The sequence below is a fragment of the Talpa occidentalis genome, unplaced genomic scaffold, assembly GCF_014898055.3.
Source record: "Talpa occidentalis isolate TD23 unplaced genomic scaffold, MPIMG_talOcc4v2.1 talOcc4.3, whole genome shotgun sequence".
Lineage (NCBI taxonomy): Eukaryota > Metazoa > Chordata > Mammalia > Eulipotyphla > Talpidae > Talpa > Talpa occidentalis.
Window position 1 is genome coordinate 94,286,145 of NW_023603184.1, and position 24,399 is coordinate 94,310,543.

The window sequence follows — 24,399 nt, forward strand, 5'->3', positions numbered from 1 at the left end:
CTGATATTAATGAATTCAAATCCTTACCTATAGTTTTATTCTTTTTTAAACAAATGATGTACACATATTTTGTAAAACAGCAGCTTTTTAATTTTATGTGGCCAATTTCAAATCAATAGTAAAAATATATCACGTAAGTATACAATTGTTACTGCTTAATCCACTGAAAATTATGTGTAATAGAAGGAAACTGGGATGAAGACATAGAGGTACATTACTATTCACCTAGAGACCAAGCTGGTTTACACTACCTCAGAAACCTTCAACGCATTTAGAGTACCCAAAGGTTAGGAGATGAGGGAGGTACAGAGATGAGATGAGCCTGTTAGAGACAGACACAAGACAGAGCAAAATAAAGAAATATAAAGATGAATGACAAAGTTACATACATGTGTAACAATACATTTATTCATGGGAATAGAAAACATGAAGAAAGAAAGGTTAAATATTCAGAAAATGTTGATTAGGTGAGCTATCCTTCAAACAGGAAAACTATGTAATCAATCTTAAGGAACCTAGGATAATAATTAAATTCAGAAAAGGTAATATACCTGAAAATACTTAATATAAGAAATAACAAATTTAAGCCCTCATATTATAAATATTTTTTATGTTAAGATCTAGTCTTGACATTCCAAAATAAAGCCTCTAAACAGATCCATTGGTTGTGCCAACACTGTCATCTTGATTTTTTTTTTTGTACAGTGGAAAATACTTTTAGTACACATTGAATTTTATCAATTACATGTTTTCTCTCAAGTAAGTCCAGGAATAATTATACCTTATTTTCTTCAAAGGTAGAACACTATAAGGGATAATTTTTATATTCTTGGTATCTTACTTGTGAGATCACAGTATTTAAAAGATAAGACAGCATCTAAATATCTAAACACACATAAAAGCATTGTGCATCTGAAAATAAAAAGTAGAGCACTTGTAAAAAAATTTAAAAAGTGATTAGAAAGTAATAAAGCTGACTTCCTAAAGTCATAAATAACAGTCATTCACAATACTTCATGTACATTAAGGATTGGAGTCTACGCAAGTCTAAAAAGTCAATACACACCCCCTCCTTACAAATCTAAAGGTTCTCCAGGAACCCACATCTTTAAGAGTAAATCTGAGAACTCCTGCTTTGTAACTCCTTTTGAGGTCCTAAATAAAAGGTACAATTAGAAAGTATTTGTATTAGGAGGGAGAAATGACATTTGTAAAGAAAAAGAAACAAAGTTAGAATTATTAGTAAAGGACACAATGGAATGTAGACATCCTACACTTAAGGAACCTAAGGGTTCTGATTTTTTTTAAATATGAAGTTTATCAACAGGGTAATGATATTTTATACTAATTTTAATTCAAATGTCTCAAGATACAGTTGAATGCATGACCAAAATGATAAATACAAACTTTGATATATTTTTCTCTCTAGATCGTTTAACCCAAAAGTCTTATTACTGCTTTTAGAAAATCCAAGTTTTCAATGAATTCATTGAACATTCTTGATATATTTAGAGTACTCCCAGCCATATTCTTTTCAGGGTTCTAATGATAAAGAAGATATTATTTTCCTATTATTTTTTTCTGTTGTTTTGCCAAATGTAACTGTCACTTTTTATTGAAACATCAGAATCAGACACTTAATTCTCACAGTTTTGATGCTTAATGAAAAGTGAAAGTTAAACACAGCATGGTGGCATTAAAAATGCATGGTGAATCCATAGCATCCTGTATCTTAGCCCTTAAGAGAATGTGCAGAACACCAAGAAAATAAATTATACAAAAAAGTAAAGCTAGTGTATTTGGAGGTGAGATCGACAAATTATCGCAAATCCCTAAAAGGATTTACTAACAAAATAGTGTGGACTAGGGGGCAAACAGCAGGAAATACATAGTAAATCTAATCTATAATATGAGGGAGATTTGCATTTGAAATATAGTATCTGAATGTTTAACCCCTTAGGACTACTACCTAGGGTACCTGCTCAAGGAACAAATCCATTAAGGAAACAGAAAACTTACTCTAATAGACGTTAGATTTCTTTACATAAGCATCAATTCATTTCTGAGAAAATTTCAACTATTTTTGTCTCCAAAGTAAAGTATATTAAGCAAGAGTGGGCTTATTTCCATCTTTATACTTGGGAAGGAAAATGTTTTGTTTTCAAGTTTCTAGAAATCCTCACTCTATTTAAATCCCATTCTACAATCTTAAAAAAGAAAAAAAAAAGTTAACCTTTTGCATGAAACACTTTATTGAAGGGATTTTAATAGGAAGAAAATTATTTTTACTCTTTTGGCTGTCTTAAAATCCTTTTGCATCTCTCTGTACTACTGCCCAAAAACTAAAGCTCTATTGCATATTTTGAGACAGAATGTCAAATATATATTTACAGTTATGAATTTCAATTTGTTTGTTTATCTAGAGTTTGTCAGTTTTTTGAGTTCATAAGTAGATTGAGAACCTTAGTAATAAAGGTCTTTCACACTTTTTCCACTTCTGGGTAGGAGATGTATTTCTAAATTGGTGAAACTATACATATTTTCAGAATTCTCAACACACATAATTATGCAAAGTGTGTGAGGAAGCAAAACAGAGTCACAAGGAGGTGTTATAAGCCTAGGCTTAGAAAACCACTCTGACAGCATACTCTCAAACAATACTTAATTGGATATATGAATCTTATTAGAAATGTTTCCAAGTTTTTATTACCCTAATGTATGCTTTGAGTGGATCTGTATGTGTTCAGATAAGGGCTGATTGTACAGATGGTGACAGAATCACTTCAGAACTACTCACATTCTAGTTTTTAGAAACTAAGCAGTTGCCTGAATAAGACCAAAACCAGACTCTCAGAAACCTTGTATCTATATGTAGACTTGCGATTCATGGCTATAATTCTAGCATCTCTTATGTTTAGTAGGTGTTTAACATAATAGCAAATAGGGTGCTAATATAAAAATTTGGTTGATCCAGTAAATTCAGTACTTGTCCTTCCAAAAGCATGTTAAAATTATTTTATAATAAACATTATTTTCCATAAATCTTAGTTATACATTAAATCTAGTTCATGACCCAAGCTGTTTATATCTTTAAATAAAAATATTATCATTCTTATTGACAAATATTTTATCATCTAATTTCTGGTAAAAGTGAACTAAAAATGAAGGAAGCTTATTTTCATAAAATGTGTTTGCACCCACTGAGCACTAGTTCATACAAACATTTCAATAAGAACTTTGCAAATGTGTAAACAGAAGCCCATAGTCAAAATTAATACCTTTCTGAGTCTGTTTTCTTAATATCATCATACCAAATAAATACTAGTATTGTCACATAGTAAAAGCACTACATTTATAATAGGTCTCAGAATATAAAAGTTTCATTTTGCCAATTTTATGTATAACATATTTTAAAGCAAATTGTGATTTAGAAAATGAATATATTTTAAATAGATGATGTGATTCAAAGCAAGTTATACATTCTCAAAATGTTCAGTGGAATCTATAAATACAAGTTGGTATATATCATAAAGTGCTCATAATACTTATACTGAATTTAATATCCCTACAACTACAGACTCTTCTATATAATGAAAATGACTTTCATTAGTCATTGAAGGGCCTTTTAAAAATTAAATAGAGGGCCTCCCCGGTGGCTCAGTGGTTGAGCGCTGGGTTGCGAAGCTGCCCGCAGCCTCTGCAGCACCGGTTTGATCCCCAGCCACCGGGCGAGGGTCCCACATGGCACGCAGACCTCTCCCGCTGCCTGCTGCTCCCCTCAGCAGTGTACTTCAGTCCTTCTGCCTGTTCTTCTCCCTGCTCCCTGCTCTGGCTCTGGTGAATTATCTCACCCTCCCGCACTTCTGACTGTACCCAGTGCTTGTATAAATAAATGAATAAATCTTTAAAAAAATAAATAAAAATAAATCAAATAGATATTTTAAAAATCATTAAAAACTGATTTTATGTTCTTAAATAATAGTACATCTACCTATTTTCATCAATTCAGTAAAGCATTTCTACTATTTGTTTGCATATATTTAATTCAGTAGTATGAAAAGTGGCAAAAATTCTGATATCAGTGAAATCTGGGAAAAACTAATTTTCATGTATTTGTTTATAGTATCTCTGAAATTTTTGAAAATTGGAGTGATATTACATAAAGTATTCATTCCATCTTGCCAATATATGTGCTTTAGTCCGCTTGGGGAAGCCAGTCTTTCTAAAAAAGCATTTGAAAATACTTTTCATTCATTTTTATCTTTTAGAAGTGGGAACTTTCATAGTTGATAAAAGTCTAGCAAATTCATCCTCATGACAATACTAATTTCCTCCACCATTACAACTCCATTTTCCTTCATATGATTAATGAAAAGGATAGAAGATAATAAGAGAGTCCTAAGATAATTCCTTAGTATAAATGATGAAAGGTAATGGATATAAGGGGAGAATAAAAAACACAGGAAGGATAAAATAATCTGAAGCCCAGACTGTACAAAGTTAAGTCATGATTGCTAGAAAACAGCAGAGGCCATATATGCTAGTATGCAAAACTAGTAAGTGTGGTGGCTTCTTGAGTGAAGAAGCAGCACTGCTAATAGCAATAAGCCCATGAACTCCAAATCAGACTTAATATATGTAGATCTACAACAGTTGACCATTTTCATTGCAATCTCTAATGGTATTTGTTTACTATGAGCAACATGAAACCAAAATCTTTTTCCCCCCAAATACAAATCTGTGATCATTACTCATTTTAACAAACTATCTATGGTAATAATTCAAATCACTGTGTTACATTCTCAAGCTGTGGAAAAAAGACTAGCAGTTGCTGCTCAAGTTGGGTCTACAAGTTCTTATTATATAAAAGTTTCCCTTGCATTCTGTCATGAACCTTTTAAGAAACTTAAATATTTTGTTAAAATGTCTCAATTTACTGCTTACTAGTAAGACTATATATGTATATGAAAAAAATTCTACAGCAATCTCAACTTCAATAAATCATTTTTGATTAAAATGTATTGTAAGGGATCTAGAAACACTTTGTTATTTCAATAACCTGTAGTAGATATAAAGAACACAATAAAGAAACATTTACCATTTTTATCCATGGAATTTGGTTCTGATTGTTTCTTGCCAATATCAGCAAAGGAACGAACAATGGGAATCCTATTGGTGAGCTTTTTCTGATTCTGGTGGTGGTGCTGTTTCATGAGTGCCTCATGGACCCTGTGACGCACATCCTCATTGAGCTGACCTGAGCTCACTTGTTGGTCAAGAACCATATCTGAAGAGGGAACAAAGAAAGAAGATTCACACAGCAATCCTGTTGTGAGCCAGCAGAGAACAACTGAGTTTGGACATACATACCCTAGATAACATTATTCATCTTAAAATAGCAGTGAATCCCTTAAAATATCTCTAAATAATGACTTACAAGCAGAAGTTTGGAGAAATGTTGCATTTAAAAAACTTGGGAAAGAACCAGTAGAAGAAAAGAAATAATAAAAACCAAAGCAGAAATAAATGAAATTGAAACTAAAAAAACAATCCAAAAGATCAATGAAACCAAGAGCTGGTTCTTTGAAAAAATAAATAAAATAGACAAACCCCTAGCCAGGCTCACAAAGGAAAAAAGGGAGAAAGCACAAATACACAGAATCATAAATGAAAGAGGAGAAATCACAACGGACACAGCAGAAATCAAAAGAATAATCAGTAACTACTATGAACAGTTATATGGAAACAAGTTCAACAATCTAGAGGAGATGGACAAATTCCTACAACTCTACAATCACCCAAAGCTAGATAAAGAAGAAATAGAACACCTAAACAGACCAATTACAAGCAGCGAAATTGAAATGGTAATTAAAAACCTCCCCAAAAACAAAAGCCCAGGACCTGATGGATTTACAAATGAATTCTACCAAACATTCAGAGACGAATTAGTGCCTATCCTTCACAAACTCTTCCAAAAATTGAGAAGGAAGGGACAATACCAAACACGTTCTATGAAGCCAATATTACACTAATACCAAAACCGAATAAGGACAACACAAAAAAGGAAAACTATAGGCCAATCTCCCTAATGAACACTGATGCAAAAATCCTCAATAAAATTTTAGCTATCAGAATCCAACAATGTATCCATAAGATAATTCACCACGACCAAGTTGGATTCATTCCAGGGGCACAAGGATGGTTTAACATCCGAAAATCAATCAACGTTATCCAACACATCAACAAAAAGAAATATAAAAACCATATGATAATATCAATAGATGCTGAGAAAGCTTTCGACAAAGTGCAACACCCATTCATGATAAAAGCCCTTGAAATTCTTGGGATACAAGGAACATACCTCAACATCATAAAGGCCATCTATGACAAGCCAACAGCCAGTATCATTCTCAATGGTGAAAAGCTGAAAGCAATTCCATTAAGATCTGGAACAAGACAAGGATGTCTACTCTCACCACTGCTTTTCAATATAATACTGGAAGTCCTAGCCAGAGCAATAAGACAAGAGAAAGACATCCAAGGAATCCAAATAGGAAAAGAAGAAGTCAAACTATCACTATTTGCAGATGATATGATAATATACATAGAGAACCCCAAAATCTCCACAGAAAAACTAATTCAACTCATCAATCAATTCAGTAAAGTGGCAGGATACAAAATCAACATGCAAAAGTCAGTAGCCTTCCTATACACAAACAATAAATCTGAAGAAGAAGAAATCAAAAAAACCACCCCTTTTATTATCGAAATAAAAAAAATCAAATATTTGGGAATAAATCTAACAAAAGAGGTAAAGGACCTATACAAAGAAAACTATAAAACACTGTTAAAAGAAATAGAAGAAGACACAAAGAAATGGAAAGACATCCCTGCTCATGGATTGGAAGAATAAACATTATTAAAATGGCCATCCGACCAAAAGCAATATACAGATTCAATGCTATTCCAATCAAAATCTCAATGGCATTCTTCAAAGAAATAGAACAATTATTGATGAAATTCATATGGAATCACCAAAAACACCGAATAGCCAAAGCTCTACTGAAAAAAAAAAGAAGGAAATGGAGGCATCACACTCCCAGACTTCAAACTCTACTACAAAGCCATAATCATCAAAACTGCATGGTATTGGAACAAGAACAGACATACAGACCAATGGAATCGAATAGAAAATCCAGAAATAAACCCACAGATTTATGGTCAACTAATCTTTGACAAAGGAGCAAAGACTATGCATTGGAGCAAAGAAAGTTTGTTCAATAAATGGTGCTGGGAAAACTGGGTCGCTACATGCAAAAGAATGAAGCTTGACCACTACCTCACACCATACACAAAAATCAACTCAAAATGGATTAAAGAACTAGACATAAGACCTGAAACCATAAAATACACAGAAGGAAATATAGGCGAAACACTACGTGATTTGCACATCAAGACATCTTTACAGACACATCACCCAAAGCAGTGATAGTGAAGAGAAAGATAAACAGCTGGGACTACATCAAATTAAAGAGCTTCTGCACAGCAAAAGAGACAATAACAAAAACAAAGAGAAACCCCACCAACTGGGAGAACATTTTGCACCCAACACTAATGATAAAGGACTGATCACAAAAATCTGCAAAGAGCTGATGAGACTCAGCAACAACCAAGAATATAATCCAGTCAAAAAATGGGCAGAAGAGCTAAAAAGAAACTTCTCTGAAGAGGAAATGCAAATGGCCAACAGACATATGAAAAAATGTTCAACATCACTTGTCATCAGGGAAATGCAAATCAAAACTACCATGAGATACCATCTCACACCAGTGAGAATGGCACATATTAAAAAAACTAGCAACAACAAATGTTGGCGAGGATGTGGAGAAAAAGGAACTCTTCTGCACTGTTGGTGGGAGTGCAAACTGGTCCAACCACTATGGAGAGCTGTGTGGAGATTTCTGGACCTACTAAACATAGAGCTTCCATATGATCCAGCAATTCCACTCCTAGGTATTTACCCAAAGGACACAGAAACATCAATTCCAAAGAGCACCTGCACTCCTATGTTTATAGCAGCACTGTTTACAATAGCTAAGCTTTGGAAACAACCCAAATGCCCAAAAATAGATGACTGGATCAAGAAGATATGGTACATATATACCATGGAATATTACTCAGCATTCAAAAAAGATAAACACATGCAATTTGCAGCAACATGGATGGTGCTGGAAGGGATCATGCTCAGCGAAATAAGCCAAAAAGAAAAAGAAAAATACCGGATGGTCTCACTCATAGCAGGAATCTAGAAAACTTAAATAAGGGACCAGGAAAATGAATATAAGAAAGTGAAAATCAAAATCAACAAAAACTATGAACCAGAGACACTTTTTGGGGGTGGGGGGCGGGAGGGGAAGGATTGGGGTCAGAATGGGGCGTTTGCAATTGTATGGGGGAATATAAAAATAAAATTTAATATTTAAAAAAAAAAATAAAAAAAATAAATAAATAAAAAAAAATAAAAAACTTGGGAATTTTTTATTGCAAACCATTCTATGTTAAATATATAGTCTTGGGGAGTATCATTTTTTTCAAACAGACATAGTTGTATTGAAACAGTGCTTTATGGTCTATGTTATTCACATGGATAGAAGTAAATAGTAGTATAGGCAATATCAATACAATTATCATGTTAAAAATTGGAGAGTGGTTTTACAGTGGTAATTTAATATGATTTTTCTCCATTTTGCTAGGGGAGAATAATTTCCATATTTCCTCTTAAAGTGGGCAAAAGTCTATCTGTGAATATCTGATGCAAGGAGTCCTATAGGTAGCTCTCTAGTTTGTATTTGGAGAGTAAACAACTCTTTCACACTGAGATAAAGACAGTCCATTCAAACTTTCCTGAAACATGTTAATATCATAATCACAAAACAAGGAATAAAAGATATTTCAGAAGGCTATAATAAGCAGGTTGTTTTTTACCAGAGATGTTAGAAATATCAATAAAAGAGGTGGATGAGTAAAGGAATTTTAATCTTATTGATAATACAAAGACTACCTTAATAAACCTCAGTATTATTAGCCTGCTTTCAGATTATAAAATATGAACTCTGATTTTCTGAGGCATTAATTCCTCTGTAAAGTAGATCACAATGAATTGCCATCCATGGTCTTACTGAGTATCTAAAGATTGAAAATTAGCAGAATTCTCCCTTAGTGTTTTCCTTCAATATGAAAATATCATGGATTAGGCAAACAGACCTGGGTTTTCTATCACATTCTAGCCATGGCTTTGTAAATGTAAATACCTCAGTATGCTTATTTATAAGATGGAGAAAATATCTGTCTCAGACGTTGTTACCAGGACTAAGGACATAAGGTACCTAGTGCAATATTTGGAATATTGAGATCCTCAGTAAATATTTTTCAGTACATGATTGTTCTTATAATTTCCATTTGAATTCCATCCTGGCCATGAATTTTGTGATTATTTCAATATGTTCATCTATATTTTATAATAATACATTAAATTGAAGTAAACTTGGGTTTATTAATAACAGAAAACCCAAAACAAACTATCTAAAATCATGAATTCCATTGGATGAATTCATAAATTCCAAATCACCTAACAAACAGATGAAAATTATCTCTAATTCTATTTCTCTGAGATTCTGGCAGCATCCTACTCCTCTAGATGAGAGCTTTAACCTCCAGCAGATTTAGGTTCACAAGGTGGTTCCAGCAGCAACAAGGAAATAACTAAGTTTGTTTGTACTCATAGATTATTTTGCTTTCTTGTGAATTTCTTTTAATAGAAAGGTTTTTCTACCCTGACCAGAAAAAGTCTCAAAATCCAACTGACAGCTCTTCCTATGCTGAATCAATCACTGGCAGAGGATATGGACCACTATGACTGGGTTAGACAAGTCAAAAACTACCCTTCATTCTTGAGTCAGTTCTCTAAGGCCAAAAGTACACAAACTTTCTATAGTGGGCCAAATAATAAATATTTTAGGGATCTGTGGATGGTACGAGCTATGTCATAACTATTCAACTCTGCTTTTATAGCATGAAAGTAGCCATAGAAAACATGTATACAAATGAGCATAGTTGTATTTCAATAAAACATATGGACACTGAATTTCATAGAATTTCCATGTCACAAAATAATTATCTTCTTTTTATTATTTTTCAATCATGTAAAATGTAATTATCATTCCTAGATGTGAGCTTGAAGGAATACTCCAACACTTTGCTATTTACAATGGAAAGAGCAAGAATGCATGTTTGGGAATCAACTATAATATCCATTATAATTACCGTCAAAGACCCTTCCTTATCTGAAAATTTATGTGGTTATAGAGTAAAATTCAAATCTATGTCTCAGTTCTTAGATCAGTAGTTACAATACCTCTGGAATAATTGGAAAGAAAGAAAATGATAAATTTTTGACACCTGTGACTTTACACTGAAACCTTGCTAAAAAGGAAAATGTATATAAAATGTATTATATACTCCAAATGGAAGTTTTAAAGTAGAATATTATTAAAACACTAATAGGATATTATTAAAACACTAATAGGATATTATTGCATAGCAGTTTCTGCCAGAAACCAGAAAGTTTGTTCCCAGGCCAGTATTCTAATCAGATCATATAAAAAATGCACATGGTTATGATTTTTAACTCCTACCAAAGCACTATAAAATCCCATAGGTCATAGCTTCACAGTTTTTAAAAATAAGGTCTTTGAAATAGGTTTTTTTTTTTTTTGTTTAGATTTATTTATTTTTATACACGAGCTAGGGTACAGGCCAGAGGTGTGGGACAATGAGAGGATTCACCAGAGACAGAGCGGGGAGCAGAACAGGCAGACAATGGAAACACACTGCTAAGGGGAGCAGCGGGTGCGACAGAAGAGGTCTACCACGCCATGTGGGAATCTCCCTGGCCACCGGGAATTGAACCTGCGCTGCAGAGGCTGTGGACAGCTTCACAGCGCTATGCTCAAACTGCTGCTCCACCAGGAAGGCCCAGGTCTTTGAAATAGTTACATTAAAAAGTAAATAGAAAAACAAAGAGCCCACTTTTCTGCTCATAGCTTACACAAAAATAGACAGTAAACCTCTCTGAGGTATAAATGCATCAAATAATGAAAAATAATAAAGTTCATCATCTTACCTAAAAATATAACTTATACTGAGGTAAGATCTAAGTACTAAAGGAAGTCTGATTCACCAATCACTTATACTGTTCTCTTCAAAACTATAATATATATTAATTAGTATCAACCTTTGAAAAGTAGAAAGGATAATGGACCATAATGACTTTGGGCCCAGAGTCAAGTCCTACAGTCTCAGCATGCTATGATTCCTAAATAATGAAGTCAAGCCTGCCAAAGTATTATGCCAGGATCTGGATAATAAGTGGAAAAGCAAGAAGAAAAAGGATAAGTCACAGTCTTCTAGCATTAAAAGGGCTCTACAAAAACTAGTAGCATTTATGCAGAAAGGTCTCATAATATCAAAAATGCTTCTCATCTTCATCAATTATTTCATCATATCAATCCATCTTGACTACTAAATGAAGTTTCTAAAGACCATATTTTTACAGATTATATAAATCTCTGTCTCTTTAAAAATTATCTTATAAATGTTTTGTCTGAAAGCTCATTGTTTTAACTCTAAAAGAAGCTGGAGAAACAGGGAACAAGATAAGTATAAATTGAACAGTATGGGTGACAGCTCTAATAGGAATTTGTGTACTCAAAATGTAAACCACCAAAAGAATACTTACTTTCCAGATCAGGGAGGGTAAAAGTATAAGTATGTTATAAATATACACGATTACCTCAACGTGGAAGATTACATTCAGTGAAACTAACTATGGATTTTTCTCTCATTGAAAGATTTTAAACAATAAAAGTTGTTTTGATGATGTGAGGGTTATGTTGATTAATCTGTCTAAGGAATTAACTTTGTTTTAATTTTAATTTCTTCTTCACTTTCATTGACATAATTAAGTTTAAATACACATACGGCCTAAAAAAATATTTCCATGTTAATCTTCAGTGCTGAATTTCAGAGATTAACATAGACCACAAAATTGTCTGTAATTTACATGAATACAGATAAGTTTTTTCAATGCAATTAATCTCTTTAGGACAATAAATCATGGTGAGAAAAGATATCTGGAAAACTTTGGATTGGAAAAGGTTAAGTAATATTTTGAAGGAAGAAAGAAGTTTAAATTTATTCTGAGCTCCCTGAAACATTGGGAATAGATATTTTTAAATTAACTTTATCCAAAAGAAAATCCTACTTTAATTATACCAGAAATTCTTGACAGAAGTGCCAGATACAAATGAGATTTTCTTCTGCTAAGTCTACATAAATCTCTTTAAAGACTTATCTAACAGTCTATTAAAAACCATATCAGAACATTGATATAAAAATCCTTGATCATTCTTAAAAAATATCTGGGTCATATTCCTCTACTAGAATTTGTCTAGAAAACATCAATGGTACAGAAACTGTGAACTGAAAAGTAAGAGGAGTTAGCACTTTAAAAGATAGACTATTATATCTAGCTTTAGGAAAACTGAAACTACTAATACATGCCACTAACTGCCAAACATACAGAAAAATACAAGAAAAAGGAGGTGCAGAAAAAGGTCCAGGTCTTATTGTTAATCACTACAATCACAAATGATCAAATAATAGACTAAAACAAACTTTATTATTATAGGTTAATCAAAAGAAAGTATTTCCATCTCTGCAAATGTCACCTTTAATATATCACTTTCTGTTCATCTGTTTATTTTATAAGGAAATTAGCTTCCTCCCTACATCATAATGTTGCTGTGATAATAAAATATAAGCTGTGAAAATAATTTGCAAAGTTAGAAGTCTTTAAAAATGCAAATGAAGATCTCCTAATTATTACATATATGATAAATCAATTCAATTGTCACAAAGGAAAATAACAGTAAGTGAAGAATAAGAAAATGACTTACAAGCTATAGGGAGAAAATGTTTTAATGAGATTTTACTGGGAGTAAAAATAAATAACTTTGGATTTAATAAGTCAAATTAAAATTACTCAATGAGCAGGAATCTTTTCACTAATGATGAAAAGGAATCTAAGGTAGCAATAATCAACACAAATATCTATATATCATATTTTTCTAACCTTTACTAACTCTCAGCTGACATCTTCTGAACAACAGTTTGCAGAGTGTTCTACACTGAAAATGGGACATTCAAGTTGGGTTACTTTGGAGTCAGAAAGATACAGACTAATTAGAAGAGCAGAAAAAATACTAAAAAGCTCTTTGGGGTATCAAGACTTCCATTGAACTACTTCCATTTATAAGGATGTAATTTGCTTTAAAAGGCTAGATTTAACACGGTTAACAACCTTCAGGTATTTTCCAGAATTGAGCTCAGGCAACAGGGTTCTATTAGGGGCAGGACGCATAAATTTAGCCAATAAAACTGAGCTAAGGTGATAAAATAAACACAGGGTTTTAGTCTAATTTATAGGAGACGGTTTCCTGCCAGGAATAAATTCCTATGGAAAGCATTAGAAATGACATGCTTTAAAAATTTAAAACCTGGCAAAACTATGAAGGATATTTTAAGGTTCATTTTGCCAAGTTGAGGAATTTGACAGCTTCATGACATATGGCCAATCCAACACTCATTTGGATTAATCCATTTTCAAAGGTAATGCCATTACTGACTTAACAGGCAGAAATTAACTTCTTATTTTGGGCAAGACCTTTATCCCAATTTCTTCATTTATGGAGTAAGGATAGCAATAACAATACTAGGCACCAAGTTTGTTTTGAGTATCAAAAAGATAGTATAGAAATGAGAAGCTTCCTAAACTGCAAAGTAGCATGAAAATCCCAGCCATCTGAGTCCTAGTTAAAAAATATAAAAATGTTTATTGGGTATCAAGTAAGAGCCCTTTTACAGCTTACTGCAAAATCTTGAAATTGAACTGGATAGCTATGATTCCAATATTCTCAGGAAGTTTGCTAATTTTGTAGTTAACCATTTCCTTAAAGTATTAATAAACCTCCACTGTAGCTGGTGGTCTTCTTGAAAGCATACTGTATTTAACTTTAATGTAGTCTCATATATTTTAAAGAGTAACCTCTTTCTAGGTGGATAAAACTTGCAGGAGCAGTTGTGTTTCCTGTTTTATGTTTTAATTTTTGTTTAATATTGTGAGTCAAGATACAGATATCTTTTCATACTTTACACACATATTGCAATATATGCAAACCTCTCAGTACCGAGAACACGATAACTAATTTTAAAGTAATCAAACTGTCATTAAAATTTGGGCAACATTCTCTTCAAGCCATTCTTTACTAAGACAGTGAAACAGGGCTCAAACTCAGAGGCCCTTAGATGGGAGCTGGACATGAAAGTGTCAAAATTTCTATTTTCTCATTGTAGACTGAAGATGACATTTCATGAGACTATTCTGTTGATTAAATTTTATATATATCCTGTTTCTAATATAATCTCATTTATGTGATCAAAAAAAAAAATACAAGCAGTGTTTTAGGGTTTCATTTTTCCCCATCTTTACAATGTAATTAAGACTTTGAAGTCTCCCTTAAGTCTTTCTACTTCACAAATAAATTGCATATAAAACTGCTTTTATTTTTTCCTAACTAGGAATTTTTTAAAACTACCTGCTTTCTTTCTTTATTTTTAAAACCTTCCTTAACCATTTCATTTATACTTACAAGACTCATATCTGTGTTTTTTGTATTATTTTCTTTTTACTAAAATATATTCATTTCCCAGATCAAAAGATACAGTCAAACTTTGCCTCTATTTTTTTAGGTACAGTGAGACACTTCCTAAATATGACTGCCTGTGCTATAAAGCAATAATAGGATTCTAATACAAATCATTCATCTCAAGGGGATAATATAGTATTAAATTACAAACTAATCTCAGCTACATCTTTCAGAATTCAAAAATTTTAATTCAGTTTAAAATAAATGGCCACACCTTACATTTAGTTCAAAATAATATTTTTCTTATTTGATGAATTTTTTCATTTTGTTATTTCATATATTTGAATAATGAAAAAATCAATCCCTAGCTTTGCAGGTTTTTTTCCCTTCAATTTTCTTTTCTTTTTTTTTTTTTTTTTTTGAAGATTTACTTATTTATGCATACATGAACTGGGGTATAGGCCAGAGGTGCAGAGGGTGAGAGGACTCACCAGAGACAGAGACAGAGTGGGAAGCAGAACAGGCAGATCTACTGAAATACACTACTGAGGGCAGCAGCAGGCAGGATAGGAGAGGTCTGCTGTGCGGTGTGGGTATCTCCCTGGCCAGGGAGGAAACTCATGTTGCAGTAGCTGGTGATAACTTCATAACACTGTGTCTTTAACCCCTACACCGCCAGCAAGGCCCCCCTTCAATTTTCTAATGGTGCAGTCTAACTAAATGTAACAACAAATAGTAATAAATACTAAATGGGAGTCAAGCTATCTAGGTACTTGTCCTTGACTTGCCAGTGATGTGAGACCACAGTTCTCTGAGACTCAATTTCTTTTATCTACAATGAAGGGGGCAGGAGAAAATTGTTTTTTAAGGCCCCATATGCAGATGATGAGAATTTATTTTTCAGGTCACATATGTACAGAATTATAAGGAAAAGTGAAAAGAAAAGAAAAAACCCCATAAGAGTACAATAGACTATGGGCAAAAAAAAATATACCTGCAATTTCTTCTAAACTGTTGGCATGCATATCCAGCAGCACGGTTCCATTTAGAATGCAACTTCTCAACTCAAACAAGCTGTGCAACGAAAGAGTGGCCACGTAAGGCTTGCTCCACCTTTCTCCTCCATCTTCCACATCTTCTTCAAATTTCAACCACCTACACAAATAGTTTTTTCAGTACATTAAATATTATATTATAGATGGAAGAGCCTTTATTCCAATAATAAGAGGTAGAAACAGATAAATATTCATATAAGTTCTTTGTTTCAAGGGTTTTAGAAGTATGTAAGAGCTAATGCAAGGCCATCTATCCAGATACAACTGCAAGTTCTTCTAAGGAGTTCATGCCCATTTTCCTGCATAACATAATTGTTTCAGTTGAATTTATGGACTTTTTCAACTTATGCTGGTGTTATTTTGACAGATAAACCTTGCTAAATTTGAAACCTAGTTTCTAGTTATTGAGTGGTAAAGAAGACTTAAATTATATAAGAGTATGATGGTATTTGGGGGACTATAAATTACTTGTACTGGATATATAATACTTTCTGTCATATATATGAATATATTTAATTTTTACTGATTTTTATGCACTACTAAAACATGTTTTTTCTTAACTACTTAAGTATAAATCTGTAAATTGACACCCACACTATTATTATTGTTTATTATTATAACATTAATAATAATTTTTTAAAATACTCCCATGGATTTCTTGAGCTACATAAGATGATCACTTTATTATACAAAAATCTATAGTTAAATTTTATTTCCAGATAATAGTAAAAAATATTGAATAAGAAAGCATATACATTTTATTTTCGCTCCTTTGGAAGTAAAAATTTACATTTTAAGAACCATGAGAAGATGTGGTATATTTGTGAGTGTGTGTTTAGTTCTATGTACTGTTATTTATACTAGCATAATTCAGCAATCAAGTAATCACCACCAAAATAAAGATATAAAACTCTTCTATCATTACAAAGAAACTCCATGGTACACCTTTATAATCTCAATCCTTATCTTGTTTCTGTTCTATGGCAATCACAAATCTGCTCTTCATAACTATAATCTGATATCTGACGATATTATTTTTTTATGAAATTGACATTTTTCACTAAGCAGAATGAGCTTAAAATTCTTCCAAGTTGCTACATATAACAACAGTATGTTCTGTTTTATTGTTGACTCAAATTTCATTGTATGGATGTACCAGAACTTCTATACCATTCACCCATTGAAAGATATTTGGGTTTTTGACAGGTTTTTCCCATTACAACTCAAGCTGCTATGAATAGTCATGTATAGGTTTTCATATGAACATAATTTTTCCTTCTTCTGTGATAAATGCCTATGACTAAAATTACTAGATCATACTGTAAATGAATGTGTAGTTTTGTAAGATACTGACAATTGTTTTCTAGATTAACTGTACCTTTTTACATTCACACCACAATGGATGAGTAAGTAACCCAGCATCCTGCATTCTTACCAGTGATTGCTATTATACGGACTAGTTTTAAAATTTTAGCTATTGTATTAACTGTGCAGGAAGTGTTATATGTTACACTGATACGCATTTCCTTAACGATCAGTGATGCTAAACATCTTTTTAAGTGTTTATTTGCCATGTATCTCTCCTCTTTAGTGAAATGTCTACTTGTATTTTTTTCCAATTTTTCTAAGCAATTTGTTGTTTTCATATTATTGAACTTTGAGAATTCCTTGTAAGTTCTAGATATATATTTGTGCCAGATATATTATATGCAAATATTTATTCCCTGTCTGTAGTGTGTCTTTTTGTCCTCTTAACAAACTCTTCATAGTACAAAGAATTTTTTTAATTATAATTACAATTTTTAATTTTATTGAAACTTTTTCCATTTCTTTTAAATTGAAGTATCATTGCACTACTATATATGTTTCAGGGATGCACCATTAAAAAGGGATTGGGGTCAAAATAAGGGGGTTGTAATTGTATGGGGAATATAAAAATTAAATTTAAATAAAAAAAATAAAGATCAATACACTGAAAAAAAAAGTATCTGTATATGCTATATAACTTCATAACTAGAAGTCCAGTTTTATCCTTTAATATGAAATTATCCCTTTTTCTCTTCTTGTAACTACTAATTGATCTTAAAGTCTAAAATTTTATGTTCATTTTATTTAATTCATCCATTTGTTTGGAGAAAGACAAACACTTCATGATTTCATTTATGTGGTATATAGAGATGCACAAAACTTTTTAATTTAAGGGCAGAGCAACTTGTGACTCTTTTCTTTTATGGATTGCTTCTTCCATCATGTCTCAAACTCATCTTCTAGACCTTGGTCCTGAAGATTTTCTCTAAAACTTTTATAACTTTCTGTTTTATATTTAGATTTGTAATTTATCTTGAATTATTTTTTGCATAAATTGTACAGTTTTGGTTGCATTAGCATTTTTTACCTGTTGGTATGGAATTGTTCCATAACATTTGTTGAAAAGACAACTCCTCCTCTAAACCACTTAGCTATACTTGTGTTGGTCTTCATCAGTTCTTGAGTCTTTTCCATTGATCTATGTGCTAATATGAAAAGATACTTTATAAACAAATCTAAAAGGTATATTTCTTCCTTTAGAATGGCTTCCTTCAAAAAAGGAGACTGGTATTTTGGAAAATATAAAAAATGTCTCTGGGAGTTCCAGGCCATTATAAGTTGCATGCATAGAAGGTCTGGCATAGCCAAGTTTTTAGAAGTATCACATGAGAAGGCAAAAGACATTTTATCAAAGGAAAACCACAAGTTATAACATTAAGTTACTAAATATTTCAAGATACAGTACTTTATATCAGCTGCTCAATGATGCTAAAAGAATCATATTTAAATGAATATTTTAAAAACTACATTAAAATGTTACATATAAAATATATAAGCATATCTCTATTTTCTGGTTTTCATTTTATTTTTAAACTTCAAAGATAGGAATTAACAGATCTGGAAACACACCAAATCCTGTTTCTAGATTTGTAGTCACTGAATATACTGACAGTTGCAAAATGTCTGATTGCAGTTAATGACCTAAAGTGCTGCAATTTACTCCAGTTTTCAAATAAACTCAGCTGACATTTGTTTGAATAGCAAACCAAAGCAAACAAGACTCTCACAGGCATGAATGAGATGTGATGGACAATGAAAAAATATTGTAGGCCAATTGCATAACATTTTCTATGGGGGGGAGGGGGTGGATTTAAGCACTGAGGAGATTATTTTTATTTCATACAATATGCCTGGATCTGCTTTTATCCAAGATTAACCCACTAGAATCTCTCTCTCTCTCTCTCTACTAAACAACATTAATAACATAAAATAGGTGTTTATGTATTCTTTGAGGATTAGGTTGATTATTATCTCCTCTACAGAATGCATATTAAAAATCTACAAAATAAACTTCTTTTGCAAGTTACAAATAGATGTCTTCCACAAAATTTAACTTTCTATTAATTATGTTCCCACTAATTCAGTTTGACATTTTGAAGAATTTCTATTCTGATTCTATCCAAATAGAAAGTGAAAGGGTTACCAAATTATTACCTTGAAGGAATTAATGGACTATCAAGAGAAAATATCCCCTTTTGGGTGGATATAAAGAGTGCAGGGGTGAGGACATGGTTAAGGTAGGAGCTAGAGAATTACATGCAAAATTGTAAAGGGTAAAAAGGAAATGAAATATATCCAAATGTAGAGTTTATAGGCATTAACTACTCTTAATCCATATTATCTTTACATCTCATATTGCAATGAAAAACCTTCATGGTTTGTACCTTTACTAATTTTGAATATTAAATGCTTTCACAGCATAAATAAAATTGTTTTGATGTAATAATCCTTTTCCACACTACCATGTATGTATCAGAGGCCTAACTGCTACCCCCTGCTTTGAGTCTTCTGAGCTCATTTGTGGGAAGCATTTTTAAAGGGCAACGACAGTGAGTCAAGCATGTTGTCTCCATAAATGCACAGCTGTGGGATCTTTGTGCACATTTCTATTAATAACGTTATATGTTATTTATAAGTAGGACACTGTAGTGTGTTGATTTCATTAGCCCTTGTCATATGGCTTCTTTTTAGGTTTTCAAAAGTGAACAGCTGGTTTTCACAAACATTTATTAAATAATTATGATTCAAAAATTTAGCTTTAAAATCTAAAACTTTGCTTAAGTTTTACTTGGCAACAACAGTAGGCATGAATTATTCAAAATGTGATATGTGACAGGTGCAATGTGCTGATAAAATATCCTTTTTAATTTCTACTATTAGGGTAGAAAATAATTAATTCCCCTTGGAATACAAATAAAAAACAAGAAATGCTTCAAATGGTTATGTTAATGATTTATTAGAATTAAGTTGCATTTCAAAAATCAGATGGAATTATGAATTAACTGAAATTAACCTTTTTAAATGAACGAGGGCAAGCAGAACAAAATTACTTCTGCCACTTTAAAACCTACTACATTTCTAAGTCCTTGATAAATACATTCTGTTCTTCCCTGACGTATTGTGTCTCAGCCAAAATTCATCTACCCTCCTCTTCAATGTCTGTTACTATTTTGATTGCTCATCAGATGTCTCCCTGAACCTAAAACAGCTGCACCATGCATAAGGCTCCAGAAACATGGCTAAGAACACAATTGTAACTAATAAAATTAGAAAATACTAATGATTAACTGAATCACCTCTTTTATTCTTTATAATTAAGCAGCAACTCATTTTGGTGTTTTAGGATAAACATGCTGTTCTACTTAACTTACTAGAGCATGGTAAAATCCTACCTGTTCAAGAGCAACAGAATGAAAGCACTAAATCCTAGTACTGCTCTGCCACCTCCCACCTTCATGAGTGGGCAAGTTACTAGGAAGTTACTGGTTACAAAGAATAGATCACATTTGACTTGGAGGTGAAAATCATCAACCATTTTAAGAATAAGGGAGTTATTTATGCCAACACATATGTTATATTTTAAAAGCAAATATATATACATACATGTACATGTGTGTATATATATGTATTCCAATCTTCTCAATTTTATTATATGTGATGAAAGTAAAGAAAGAAATATAAAAGAAGGGCCTCCCAAAAGTACTCCTCACGGGCCTCCCCGGTGGCGCAGTGGTTGAGCGCTGGGCTGCGAAGCTGCCGGCGGCCTCTGGGCGTGGCCGCCGGTCGATCCCGGCTGCTCCCCGGCCACCTGAGGAGGGTCCCACATGGCGCGCAGACCTCTCCTGCCGCCCGCTGCTTCCCTCAGCAGTGTCCTTCGTCCTTCTGCCTGCTCTGCTCCCGCTCTGGCTCTGGTGAATTCTCTCACCCCCCGCGCTTCTGACTGTACCCAGTGTGTGTATAAACAAAACAAACAAATAAATAAATAAAAAAAAATGCCTCTAAAATTGAAGCTTTAAAAAAAAAAAAAAAAAAAAAAAAAAGCTCCTCACAACAAATTAAAGAGACTTTAAGTAACTGGAGAAGTTGTCGAGTCATCATAAGCACCTGCTCACCTCCCTCCAAGTCATCCAAGAATATGCCTTTCTTATAATCAGTTGAAGACAGATGCTTTTAGTCTTAAATAGGGAGGTTTGCACTTTAAGTGTCTTATCAACAACTCTTTAATCGTGAAAGAGCAAAAGTTATATCACTTGTTTGGAAAGATAAATATGTTGTTTTTCTGTCATCAAATGAAGATGAGCATATATATATGTATGTATGTATGTATGCATGTGTTGTGTATTTTTAAAACTCCATAATAGTTGGCTTTTGAGGCAGTAGAATAAAACAAGTAAGGTAAACGATTCTGATTTTAAATTTAACAGGTCATATATAAAAATGATTTCACTTTTAGTTCTACATACTAGATGGTGACTGAACACTTAATAGTGGGCACTGAATGATATTTATAGTTTGGCTGAGGGGCGAGACTTATACCATGTTGTGAAGTCGTGTTACTTCAATGAAAAGAAAAACAAGTAACAGGAAGCATCATAAGGAAATTATGTAAATTTTTCATTTTAAAAGGTAACTTGCACATTCCACCAGCTTAAGGTATTAAAAAATTACAAATAAACAACATAATAAAATATTTGACATAAAACCAGAATAGGAAATGACAGATCACAGGGGAAACATAAAAGCACAGAAAAATGTCCAGTCTCACTAATAATTAAAGAAATGTAAATTAAAACAATAAGATTTATTTTATGTATAAAATTAGGAAAAAGTTTGATGATTAAGTGAGGTTTGGGGAAAATAAGCACTCTCATACACTGCTGGTTAAGTGTAAATTACTAAAACATTTTTGGAAGGCAAATTTCAGTATCTATCATGGTTTAAGAAAGGATGCTTCTTTGAGACATAAGTCCCATTGTTAGAATTCATCCTACTTAAATGCCACAAAATAATGCCAAAACAGAAGTAAAGATGACTGCAAAAAAATTTTTAGTAAAACAAAGAACCAAAAAAACTTAAATTCCCATCCTGACTGGCTAAATAGTGTCCATATAGTTAAATATAATTTAGTCATTTAAAAGGTTGAGTAAAATGTAATGATGAATGGAAAATGGTCCAAACATGTTATTAAGTGAAGAAAATATGGCACAAACACTGTAAAATCCCTATTGTGTAAATAAAAATGGTCATGCAACTCCATGCAGATATAGGCATTAAAAGTTTCACAAAAAGTTAAACAAGAAACTAACAATTACTAATTTGGAAGAGAGGTATTATGACCAAGAATAGGGGATTAATTTTGCTTTCTACTTTTACTCTACTTTTTAAATTTTAAATATCAGCGTTTTTCTTTAATGTTAACAGAGATGAACTAGTTGATAAAGATTTTCATTTTTTCTGTTTACTTTTAGCATTTTTTTTTTTTTTTGTTTTTTTTTTTTAATAGAAGCATGTTTTTATTTATTTATTTGTTTGTTTGTTCGTTCGTTTTGTTTATACATGCACTGGGTACAGTCAGAAGCGCGGGAGGGTGAGAGAATTCACCAGAGCCAGAGCTGGGAGCAGAGCAGGCAGAAGACCGAGGTACACTGCTGAGGGGAGCAGCGGCGGCAGGAGAGGTCTGCGCGCCATGTGGACCTCCTCCGGTGGCCGGGGAGCAGCCGGGGATCGAACCGGCGCCGCAGAGGTCGCCGGCAGCTCCGCAACCCAGCGCTCAACCGCTGCGCCACCGGGGAGGCCCACTTTTAGCATTTTTTAAATAAAAGAGGCTGTAAAGATTGCTCAAAATGTATCAAACAAGATTTAACTGGGCCAGTATTATTTATTTTTTAAGATTTATTTTTATTCATACAAAAACTGGGGTACAGGCCAGAAATGCAGGGGGTGAGAAGATTCACCAGAAACAGAGCAGGGAGCAGAACAGGCAGACTGACTGAAATACACTGCTGAGGGGAGCAGCTGGGGATATAGGAGAGGTCTGCCATGCCATGTGGGCATCTTCCTGGCCGCCCGGGAATTGAACCTGCACTGCAGAGGCTGCAGACAGCTCTCAGCACTGCGCTCAACCTGCTGTGCCACTGGGGAGGCCCCTGGGCCAGTATTATTTATAATATTGTCATGAGTGCACACTTAATTCCACACTAACTTCTGGTAGAATTAAGCCAGAGAATAAATGCAGCACAAGTTTATATGATCTGGTTAAGTGCTGTGGTTTTTCAGAAGATTGTGGAACTGAAAGGCCACTAACATGTTCAACACAAAGAATTTCTAACAATAGAACCATGTGACCACAGCAGGTAGAACCTCACAAAAACAGTCAACACTGTGTCAACAGATGTGCTTGAGCATCCTGCTTCCTCTGCCTAGAACACCCACCTCTGCTTTCCTTCCTAGCTACTTCAATTCAGACTTCACTATGCTGGTAGAGCATGGGTGCTTTGCTGGCAGGTGTGCTCTGGTAACTACACCTAAAGGGGGGGATCCTATACTTCCAAGTTACTAATGACAATGTAAACCAATGTTACCTCAATAAATAGATAAATCAATTAAAAAAAATAAACAGCTCAAGAATCACATCATCTAATCAAGAAGGGAGATGCTATCATGATCCCTGTTTCCTTACCTTGTGGTTTAGATCTTTGCTACATGAAATGTGATCTTATGTTCAGAAACATTGGTGTGATGTTACCTGCAAGTTTGCTGAATATGCAGGTTCTGAGACTCTAGGCCTGAGAACCACCAAACCCAATTTCAAACAGATCTTTAGTGATTTAGCATCACATTGACATTTAGGAACAGTGGGTAAAGATAACACTAGGTCTGCCCACATTCCTGCCCACATGGTATCACAGCATTCCTCATATAGTATTTACAACTTGTATACTTGTCTAAGTCCCAGGTTAGACTGTGAGATTGTTAAGGACAAGATCTGAACTTTTTGTTGCTGTTGTCCCATGGTGCATTGACATATTAATGAATGAGAAGTAAATTCAAATTTTAGTTTCTTTTGTACTTCATCAGTTATATAGCAATGTAGAAATAGTAACTACAAATGACAGGAAAAGTAACTTTTCAAAAGTTATTTTGAAAAACCACTATTGTTTAAATGTATACATACCCTAGAAACATATACAAAATATTTTTATCCTCACCAA

The 24,399-nt window shown here is 33.2% G+C and overlaps 1 protein-coding gene across 1 annotated transcript; it reads right to left on the bottom strand.

Annotated features, from left to right (window-relative positions):
• Window positions 1–287: 287 nt before the first annotated feature.
• Window positions 288–18,322, bottom strand: LOC129146598 (sodium-driven chloride bicarbonate exchanger-like). Its single transcript, XM_054699456.1, has 4 exons — window positions 18,216–18,322; window positions 15,760–15,920; window positions 5,099–5,287; window positions 288–322 (listed from the first exon to the last, which is right to left on the bottom strand). Exons 1-4 carry the CDS (start codon window positions 18,320–18,322, stop codon window positions 288–290), a joined length of 492 nt encoding a protein of 163 aa, XP_054555431.1.
• Between the last annotated feature and the right edge of the window lie 6,077 nt (window positions 18,323–24,399).

What these genes read in the sequence shown, in the direction of transcription:
- LOC129146598 (XM_054699456.1), bottom strand. Translation starts at nt 18,322, where the DNA reads ATGGAAAAGACTCAAGAACTGATGAAGACCAACACAAGTATAGCTAAG. An exon ending in CAGTTTAGAAGAAATTGCAG is followed by an intron (nt 5,288 to 15,759) that starts GTATATTTTTTT and finishes TTCCCTCTTCAG; the next exon opens with ATATGGTTCTTGACCAACAA. An exon ending in AAATTCCATGGATAAAAATG is followed by an intron (nt 323 to 5,098) that starts GTAAATGTTTCT and finishes TGTCTCTAACAG; the next exon opens with GCTCATCTCATCTCTGTACC.